The sequence below is a fragment of the Oscarella lobularis genome, chromosome 13 (genome assembly GCF_947507565.1).
Source record: "Oscarella lobularis chromosome 13, ooOscLobu1.1, whole genome shotgun sequence".
In the NCBI taxonomy this organism is placed as follows: domain Eukaryota; kingdom Metazoa; phylum Porifera; class Homoscleromorpha; order Homosclerophorida; family Oscarellidae; genus Oscarella; species Oscarella lobularis.
Window position 1 is genome coordinate 1,477,970 of NC_089187.1, and position 10,474 is coordinate 1,488,443.

General features: G+C 45.3%; 2 protein-coding genes across 2 annotated transcripts; both read left to right on the plus strand.

The window, feature by feature from the left end:
* The first annotated feature begins 4,563 nt into the window (after positions 1-4,563).
* LOC136194869 (uncharacterized) lies at positions 4,564-5,483 on the plus strand. The gene is made up of 2 exons (XM_065984119.1): positions 4,564-5,010; positions 5,067-5,483. The coding sequence occupies exons 1-2, from the start codon at positions 4,564-4,566 to the stop codon at positions 5,481-5,483; spliced, it is 864 nt and encodes a 287-aa protein (XP_065840191.1).
* A 3,643-nt stretch (positions 5,484-9,126) lies between these two features.
* LOC136194870 (G2/M phase-specific E3 ubiquitin-protein ligase-like) lies at positions 9,127-10,128 on the plus strand. The gene is made up of 5 exons (XM_065984120.1): positions 9,127-9,176; positions 9,229-9,316; positions 9,370-9,516; positions 9,567-9,822; positions 9,875-10,128. Exons 1-5 carry the CDS (start codon positions 9,127-9,129, stop codon positions 10,126-10,128), a joined length of 795 nt encoding a protein of 264 aa, XP_065840192.1.
* The last annotated feature ends 346 nt before the right edge of the window (positions 10,129-10,474 follow it).

The following is a 10,474-nucleotide window of genomic DNA, read 5'->3' on the forward strand; positions in this document are numbered from 1 at the left end:
CAGAGACGACTCCTAGCTTGTCGTTTGGTCTGTTCTTCGATTGTTCTCGATTGAGATTCGGAAACAACGATTTTGCTAAAGACATCTTCGCTCGCTTCCAAAATCTCGGAATAAGAAAGGGTAGCTAATGAATCGTTATATAAATCTGTCAGGATCATGGGCTGATCCGTTTCGAGAAAAGCATCCCAATAGTTTGGCTGCAGCGAAAGTATGACTGATGCCTTGCCCGCACTTCGACAAGTTTTCGTAGAAGCTTTTTAATTCGTCGTTCGTCGGAGCGGAACTGGCCACTGCCTTAGTCCTTGGCACAGTTGCGCTGCTGCTGCTGCTGCTTCCTGCATCAGCGCTACTCGCAGAGAGATTCATCTTCTTCGGAGGGACAAAATCGATTTCGGCTGTTGGAGCGAAGGGAGCCGCTTTTCCAGATAGATCAGCCCACCGACATGGTACTGACGTACACGATGCATTATTTGCCCTTTCTGCTGTATAAATCGCTGCAAATAGAAGAGCCGCCACATGCGAGCACGCTTCACCCAATCCTGCCATGCACGTGCAGTGGGCACATAAGACGGTTCCATTCTCCTCGGCTCCCACCCAAGAGCGTAAATACGGAGCGTTCACTGCTTGAGAATGTCCAACCTTACCGAGGACGACGTATTTGGATGGCTTCGCTACACGAACGTCTGTTACCCACCCAGCCGTGAAAAACTTGTACCCGTCGAGACTTTTGTACGCCTTCAGCGATTCTTTCGTGTACAGGCTCAGGGTGTTGATAAGATAGTTGTAGACGTCAGGAAATTCGATAGAAGGCCAAGTGTCACTCGTAGCAGCTGAATCTATCACTTACGGATCGTCAACGTCGGGACCGATGATGGCGAGTTTCTCCAAGTAGCGACTCTTAGCTTCGTCTTCGAGAGCGAAATAGTAGGAGGAAAAGCGTTGCGAAGACATGGCAGTAAGCGAATAGGCCGCTGCTAGCGCGTGCGAGTGAACAGCGCATGCCACTCAAACCCCGAAGACTTTTTGCCACCCATGCGCGCGTCCATGTGACGTCATGAATATGATCTATAAGTGCTCGGTCAAAATCGGACATGTGGCTCTTTTTCGAACGATGTGAAGAGTCTCCTTCGGCGAAATGCACTATTTGCGGAAAGCTGTTAGCGTTAAGAGGTGGAACAAGTAATCTACGCGACCATCTGACAAAACTTCACGGCTCTACTTACGAAAAAGCTGTCAAAGGAAGCGGTCACAAAGGAAAGGAAACGTCAGGAGAGACTCTCGATGCGTTTGTTCGAACGAAGTCGTGTTCCGCGACGGGATCACGTGAAATTACACACAAAATAGCAACTATGATTGTTGTCGACATGAGGCCAATCAGAATGGTAGAATGCGCTGGATTCAAGAGTCTTCTGTCGTTTCTAGAACCAGGATACACTGTGCCAAGCCACCAGAGTGCTTCGGATATGATCTCATTGAGGCATAGACAAGGAAAGCAAAAACTTATTAATGAATTGGCTAAAGCATCATCTGTCGCATTAACAACAGACATGTGGACCAGCATTACTATGGATGCCTATATGACAGTGACTGCCCATTATGTTTCTAAGCATCGGGAGATGGTATCGTGCGTCTTAGAAACAAGTCACTTCCCAGAACGACACACAGGCCAAAACATAGCGGAAAAACTCTTTGAAGTCACAAATGAATACAAAATTCAAACCAAAATATCTGCCGTTGTTCATGATCAAGCTTCAAACATTGAGCTTGCAATGAGAATTTTAGAAGATCAAGGTTGGTTGAATTGACTGTGTGCAGCTCATCGGCTTCAAAGAAGTATTGCTCATGGTCTGTCTAGTAACGGAATTGCAAGACTTCTTTCTGCGTCTCGAAAGCTTGTAGGGCACTTCCGGCACAGTGTCCTTGCAACAGAAGCCTTAAGGTTACGACAGAAATCGATGCAGAAAGAAGTAGAGAAATTAAAGATTGACTGCTCTACTAGATGGAATTCAAGCTTTTACATGTTGCAGACGCTACTTCGACAGCGATGGCCAATTTCGGCAGTTTGATGACAGCGTCACCAAGCGGGCAGATCACACGTTAGACCTTCGCCAAGAGCAGTGGCAGCTTGCAAGGATTTAGTTAAATGTCTCGAGCCTTTTGAAACGGCGACGACATTCTTTAGCGCAGAAAAGCATTCAACGATATCATGCGTCATTCCCATAATCTGCGGACTTCTTGACCAGCTGCGCGATTCTGCTGAGGATGCAGTAGCAATGAAATATTTCAAGGCATCTGTTCGCGAAGACCTCATTTCTAGATTTCACATTCGTACGTCTCATGATTGGGTGAAAGAGTGGATTATTGTAGCAACGACAATTGATCCTCGGTTCAAAAGCTTAAGATTTCTAGCAGAAGATGAGGCAATAACAGATAAGGAAGAGCTCGAAGAGAGGATGCAAAGCATTGAGACAAATGAACCAGAAGTTCAAGAAAATATACCGGTAACAGAAGATGAGCCGAAGAGCAAGAGGTCCAAACTTGATGCTTTGCTTGGCATCGAAGAAACAGGTGGAACTTCTACCGAAACAGATGAGCTTCAAGAAAATTTAGCAGAAAGAAACCAGCCACACTCTACCGATCCTCTTTGCTGGTGGAAAAAGGAAATGTTGAAGTATAGGGGGCCGGGCCGTGTTTCACGGTGCCGGCACCGTCTCCTCCCTGGCATCCATGTTGTGAATTATACGGGTCCGCATTCCACTCTATATATAGAACCTGGCACCGTTTCATTCGGGTCCACCAGACGCCATTCCTATATATAGAAGCGGGGGACCGCTTTATTCGGGGCCAAACGTCGCGTCTCTATATAGGACGCTGGACCCGTACAACACGGGGCCAAACAAAATAAGTCTATATATAGCAGCAGATTTTTTATACGGGACAAACAGCATGAGACCCGAACAACACGGGGCCAACTGGGGACAAACCTGGGTCAACGGACATGCAGTTTTAATGATACGGGACCGTACGTAGGGTCGGACCCGAATAACACGGGGCCAGGGGCCATCACACGAATTTCCACGTCTGTACGAGTAATACGGGTCCTAAGGCAAAGAACGTATGGCACGCGTGAATAGTTTCGATCTCCCACGGGAGTTACTTGGCAGGGTTTACGCTAGGTGACTCAAAGCAAGAAGACTATACGCAAAAATGCTTCAAAACTCGCCAAAATGGCGAGAAGAAGCCAGAAAACAGGTAACAGTACACTCAAAACGGCTTTGTTCGTAGAACTTTGTCCTGGCTACTCGATCACGTCGCTCCCTCAAGTAGTTCAGAAGAGATAGAGGTCAGCGATGGACTTCATGATGTACTCGAAAGCCTTGTTGCCATCGCTCCGTCCTTTTTCGTCTCGGCCGAATCGCTCTCTCCACATGATCTCTTCAACCGTAGTTTTCGCGTTTTGAGCTTTCGTACGCTGCTCTTTCGTTTTTCCTGGGCGCATGTTTTCCACCGCGAGCTTGACTCTTTTCCAATAATCTTTTATCTCGTCCGTTGCAGGAATCCCGACGACAAACTGACGCGTCGATTGATCAGAATTTTGAGCGGCGACTCGGAGATCGCCGGCAGCGACGTCCGCCGAATGTCCAGTGCGGATTATTGTCGTACCTTCGCAGGTATGCGCCGCGATCGTCGAAAGTAGTGCCTCTGCTTCCACGTTTGCTGTAATTTCCACGTAGGATTACTTCAGACGCGGATCATACAACGCAACGACGTACCTCTCCTCGCCTTCCGTCTAATCAAATATTGATTTTTTTGAAAATGGATGCAGTTAGCATTATTTACATACCGAACTATTGATTGTGACGACTTTTGAGTGAAGGAAGACTTTCAGCCCGTGCCCGCCAAGGAATATTTTACTGCGGTTTTTAGAAATGATTCCACTGAAGACTTCTCTAATCATTTCATAGTAGGATAGTGCGGCTTTCGCCGAAATCGGGTTCGACAGAAACTTTCTCAAGGCACTCACAGGCGTTTCATTAGCCCATGCGTAAGTAAGTTGTAGCATCTGTGGAAGACCTAACTTTGATTCGGCGAAAAGTGATCCCTGGCGAATGGACTTTTTTCGCCGGCACTGTGCTGCTGGGCATCTCCAAGTAAAGCCGTCCTTTACGTCGGTGCGCCGATTCCAATGCATTTCTTCCCCGCAATCGCATCTTCGTGCTTTTGCGAGAAGGCTGTTGTCTTTGTAGAAATTGACCGTTTTCTCTATTGTTTTCAGAGCATCCACTGCTTCTGCATTCATGTTCAGGGCAAAAATGTCGATCCGAAATGGCAACTTGGCAGACGTCGAGCCAAAAATGCCCGCGCGCGGAGAGCGCGGGCATTTTCCCGCGCAGACGCTTTCTCCGCCCAAAAGTCTGATTGGCTAATTTCGCTGCAGCTTCGATCCACTTCCGCATGACCTTTCCGTTTACGTTCGCGACGTAGGGACAAAAGAAAGCGCGCTTTAGTACCTGCTATTTTACTGGCTTCGTTGATTCAGTGTTGGTGGCTTCGGTTTGAAAAATGCTACGACAACTCGCTAACGCGGCAGGATCGTTGGGAGACGCTATCGATTTTCTAAAACAGCGTAAACTCTTGGCGTCTAAGGTTACCTGCACGCATTGCCAGAAAGACAAAACTTGGACAAAGGATGAAACGAAGGGAGATGGTTTTTTCTGGCGCTGCCCAACGTGTCGAAAAAAGACCTCAATTCGACATGGATCTTTCTTTTCGAAATCGAAGCTCACCTTACCCACGTGCGTCGAGCTCTTATTTTGCTGGGCAGCCAACGTTCCTGTCACTCATATTCGGTCATACTGCGGCGCCCGAGTTTCTGTCAAAACTGCAATCGATTTCTATAACTTCTTGCGAGAAGTGTGCAGTAGCCAGCTACTTGGCGAGCCTATTCTTTTCGGTGGACCAGGCGTTATCGTACAAATAGACGAATCGCTCTTTGATCATAACAGTAAAGTAAGCTGCAACGATATTGGTTCGTATATATTGCTGCATTTTGCCTATACGTATAGTATCAAAGAGGTCGTGCGCCTGCTCGTATTCCACAGTGGGTATTTGGAATGTATGACACCCAAATGAAACAGGGGTATATGACGCTGGTTCCCTCTCGAAATGCTTTGACGCTACTGCCCATTATTGAGGAGCACACGCTGCCTGGAAGTATAATACATTCGGACATGTGGGCAGCATACCGACAGGTAGCTCGATTGCCAACTGTGGTGGCTCATGAGACGGTGAACCACCGGCGTCACTTTGTGGACCCAACAACAGGAGCGCACACCCAGGCAATAGAATCCTATTGGGCTCGTGCCAAAGCAAAACTGAAACGAATGATGGGGACAACAAAAGAAATGCTGCCGTCTTACTTAGATGAATTCATGTGGAAAGAGAGCTCTGCATGGCAGAAACGCAAATGGACAAATCGATGATGCCGTCGTCTTGTCAAAAATGATAAGCGCAATAGCAAAGGAAAATCCTGCAATGTAATGTGATGGATTTTACTCGGACTGATAAACTCGTCTTTTCGGTGTACTTTTCCGCTCTTTCGTGGCTGTTTTCGATGTTCGCTTGTTAGAAAATTAAAGAGAGAATGTGATGACCCTATGCATGTTTGAAGCATTGCTGCCCTATTGTCCCTTGCCGGCCCCGTGTAGTACGGGTCCCAATCTGGGGACTCCATTGAAAAATCTTATCTCTTATTTTGTTTGGCCTCGTGTTGTTCGGGTCTCATTCTGTTGTCCCGTATAGAAAAACCTGCTGCTCTATATATAGACTCAATTTGTTTGGCCCCGTGTTGTACGGGTCCAGCGTCCTATATAGAGACGCGACGTTTGGCCCCGAATAAAGCGGTCCCCGCTTCTATATATAGGAATGGCGTCTGGTGGACTCGAATGAAACGGTGCCAGGTTCTATATATAGAGTGGAATGCGGACCCGTATAATTCCCAACATGGATGCCAGGGAGGAGACGGTGCCGGCACCGTGAAACACGGCCCGGTCCCCTATACTTCAACATTTCCGTGGAAAAATGCTGAAAAGAAATTTCCTCGACTTTCTTGCATTGCCCAGCGCTATTTCGGCCAGAAAGAGTGTTTTCAAAAGCAGGATTAACAGTAACAAAGCAGAGAAGCTGCCTTCACCCATCTAATGTAGATAAGCTCATTTTTCTGAATCAAGATCACTCTTTTCTGCAGAAATAACTTTACTGCACTTTTTAGTTTACGTAGATTTCACCACATTTTGTTATTCACATTCTCTGGCAGCGTCTCTTTTAGATAGTGTTGGTTTTTAATGTGTGCTGAATAGGTTCTAACGTTGTATAGAGAGAAATGCGTCATTAGTAACGCGCGCTAGCGAACTTCGAACCTTCGAATGCTAGCGAAAACGAAGCTTCGAAGATTGCATTTTGGGCTTCGTTCTAACACTACCAGGAAGGCCTTCAGGGTGTGTTGAGTGGTATACCTAAGGTTTTATGGTTGTGAATAGTATAATAAGAGAAAGAAGACACTTTCATTGGTGTTTGTTATTGTGCTTACGCACGGAGAGTGAAAAGTGGATACGGAGGAGAGGGGACAGGAGGTTAATGCAAAATTATTAAATGACCTATGGCTGACTATCCGAGGTTTTTCGGTTGCTGGTCATTAATGGGTTGGAAGTTTATAAAGAATCTGCCAAAAGTATGCAGTCAAAAAAATCTTTACGCAAATCACTGATGAACCCCAGATGACAATTTCTAATGTATTTATTAATTAGACAAATTCACTCTCTAACGAACGGCGAGAGCGTCTACGTTTAGGCAATGGAGTGTCATCGCTAGCATCTGCTGAGGTCAGGGAATCTTTCTTTAAGATGGCAAACTACAGTGTCAAAGTACTTGTCATAAACAACCTCTTTGAAAGTGTCTACTTGCTGCTGGATTGGTGGGCTATGGAACGCCAAAGGGGACAAAAGTATAAATAACGAAGCACAGATATATATATAAATAAAGTGTAATATATATAAAAATATACAGTATATGTATAAGGAAAACGTCTCATATATATTTAGTTGCCTACGTATATATATAAAAAAGTAAGCTATGCATATATAAAGTGTGAGAGACTCATGTATATATATAAAAGTCGACGGTCGAATATATATAAAGTCTGAGGGACTCACATATATATATATATAAAAGTCAACGGTCGAATATATATAAAAGTCTGAGAGACTCATATATATAAAGTCAACGGTCGAATATATACAAAAGTGCGAGGGACTCATATATATATAAAAGTCGACGGTCGTATATATATAAAGTCTGAGGGACTGATATATATAAAAGTCAACGGTCGAATATACATAGTAAGTGTAAGTTGAGAACATCCGGGAAAATTTTCCGCATTCTTTCCTTCGGCGTGCTCGCATCTGTTTATTCTTCGCTCCGTATCGTCTTCCTTTTGCTTCGGTGAGTTCAAATAGGAGCAGTGACGTCTTTTAGAAACGTCGAGCTGCGCAGGTCATGTCAAGAGGCGGCCGCGAATCAAGAAGCAGTCGTGAAATCGATTCCCGCCTCATTGCCAACGAAATAGTTCACCACCTGCAGTTGCACGAAATTGTTTCAAGACCTCCTGGCGACGAACGAAAGCAGGAAGAAAGCGATTCAACTGTGAACGCCTTTACAACACGTTTACTACTATTACTACTATGCTCATCGATCTTCTTTTCTACAGAGTCATCGCCCATCTCCTGCTCGCTCTACGCGTTACTCAAGTTCGGAGGCTGAACTAGCTTCTGTTTCGCGCGGAAAAGTCTGCGGGTCAGGAAGCAGGAGCCGAGGCAAGGGAAAGGCCGTGACGCGTTCGGGTGGCGGAGGAAGCAGCGCAAGCTTTCACAAGGACGTTGTGCTCATCCCCAATCCATCGATAGACAAGGTTCCATCAAGAGAACTAAAAGTCAACCTGCGTAAGAAGGGATGCGTGATCAGCTGCTTAAATTTCGAGCCGTCTTGGGATAAAGACCGCATCTTGAGCGAAATTTGGCGCTCATTTGAAGTTCTTAACGACTATGTGAACGTTGAGTAAGTCCAAGGCGCGCTGTATAATTTATGCTCGTGTGTTTGCGTATAACTTTTTCTAAAATTTTAGCTTAGAAATACGAATGCCTATTGGGAAGCATTTAGTTGCGCCTAATTTGCGTCCGGGGCAGAAGCTTGATGGGAAAACTCTCAAAACTATTTTTCGCAGAAGATTATATATGTCGTCGCAAGCCAATATTTGTTTGACGTAAATTTTACTTTTGGGCTTCAACATTCGTTATTATTTCCGTTCGCTTCCAGATAGACGGGTCTAACTCGGACTGTGGCGAAAAGGATGTCGATAACTCGTCAGGCAGTGTAAAAGTGGAGCCCGAGGAGTCAAAAGAAGCAGAACGTCCAATTAAACAATTTCCTCAAGACACCACATTGTCAAGGAAGTGCGGACTTGAAAACAATGACGACATATACAAGTAAGCAATGTCTCTATAGTATCACAGTTTCCTTCATTAACGACTGCAACTTGCAGATCGTACACCGAAGTTATTTTCGTATCTGACTCAGATTCATCAGACCACGGAGAGCCTCGACATGCGATGGATAGGCGTGAAACAGAAAAGGCAAGAACAAGTGTTACATGCACTCACTGTTAACTAAATAATGACTCTCAATGGGATCTGCTCAGTTTGATCTTTGCGGTAGCGAAACCGATGACGACGCATTGAAAGCATTGAAAGAGCACCGCGCTAGAATCTTCCCTTCGCTCAACTTTTTTATGGAAGGGCAATCATACGACAGAATTGATGTCCGCCGACGTGATATACTTGCAAGTGCCATACGCGCTTTCAAGAGAGGGCGATTCACGGGTCAAAATGTCTTGCGCGTTCTTTTTATGGGAGAGCAGGCGATCGACGACGGAGGACCACGTAGAGAATTTCTGAGTAGAGCTGTGAAAGATTTGATTTCCGGGAATTTTTTTGCGGAGGAAGCAGCAAGCTTCTTCCAAACAGCAGCCAAAAGTTTATAGATGAAAAGCTTTTCCTATTTGCTGGTCAGATAATGGCCGCGTCGATAATGCAGGAAGGACCAGCGCCGGCAGTTTTTCCCAGGTATGGATGCGATGACGTGTGCTTTACTTGTTCTCTGTATGTTTTGCGCTAGGTCTATCATTGATTATTGGATGAAGAATGTAATGGATGCTAAGATCGACGATGTCTCAAATGAAGACCTTCGGGAGTCGCTCTTCCTGGTACGTAACGTTTTTGGTAATTATGAGCGCCTAATAAGCTTAACGTTCGGTAGTTGGAATCCACCGAAGATGAAGACATTTCGGCTATCATTACGGATCCGCGATTCGACTTCAGATTTGAGCTTGGTTACGGCAAACCAGCCCGCAGCTTTGGACCCGTAGATGCGTCTAAACTCATCACATCAGCGTGCAATAACCATGTAAGTATTATCGTAAGAGATGCAATAGAATTGAAGAATTTAAATAACAGGTCTTCACCGTTCGCAAGGCAGCATTGGACCAGATTCAAGACGGGTTACAGTCGTTCGGTTTGATGACCCTTATGCGTAATCATCCACCATCGGCGAGGTTGCTTTTACTTGGTCGTGAAACGAAACCGCTAACGGCTGACACATTTCTGTCACTGTTTCTCGTTCAATTTTCGCCCGACATGTCCAATGCGCGTGCCAAAGAGGAAGCCATTTATTTAAATTGGACGGATTTTGTTTCTGATGTGCATAAAGGATGTACGTATAACTATTTATAACCCGTGCGATATACCTAATCATTGTTCTTTAGGCGTCACAAGCGGCGACGTTACCCTTACTTTGGAAGCTGTTCTTAACTTTATCACAGGCTCTGACACTGTACCAGTTTTGGGATTTGAAGGAAAGCCGTCAATCCGCTTTGATCTGGATTCGGATCGGCTTCTCTCTGCTTCCACATGTACCCTGGAGTTAACTCTGACCAAAAGATACGACGTAGATTACGAAAAATTTCGGGAAGAGGTAAAGTCTCACTTTTTGAACGCACCTGGGTTCGGCTTCGTTTGATTACGAGCAGCATTTTGACGCCAGTTGCGTTCGTTCACTAAAGTAGGAGTAAGACCCGATAGAGATTGCGAATAAAACGGTTTGTTGCTTTCTTTTTGTTAAAAAAGCGACAATGATTTTCAAATTTGTTTGATCGAGTGCAACTTGTAATAATAAAGATCATTTGTGGGTAATGCATTATACCGAGCACTATCTAGTTCATCTCATCATGGCCGATGTGCGTGACTTCGTTACATCTGTCCCATCTCTCTTGGACGAATCTCAGCGACTACAGCATTCATATCGTCCTTCAGCTTTAGCGACAGTTGCCGCTCGGCTTCAGCATGCTGCGGATGTACTTGGTAAG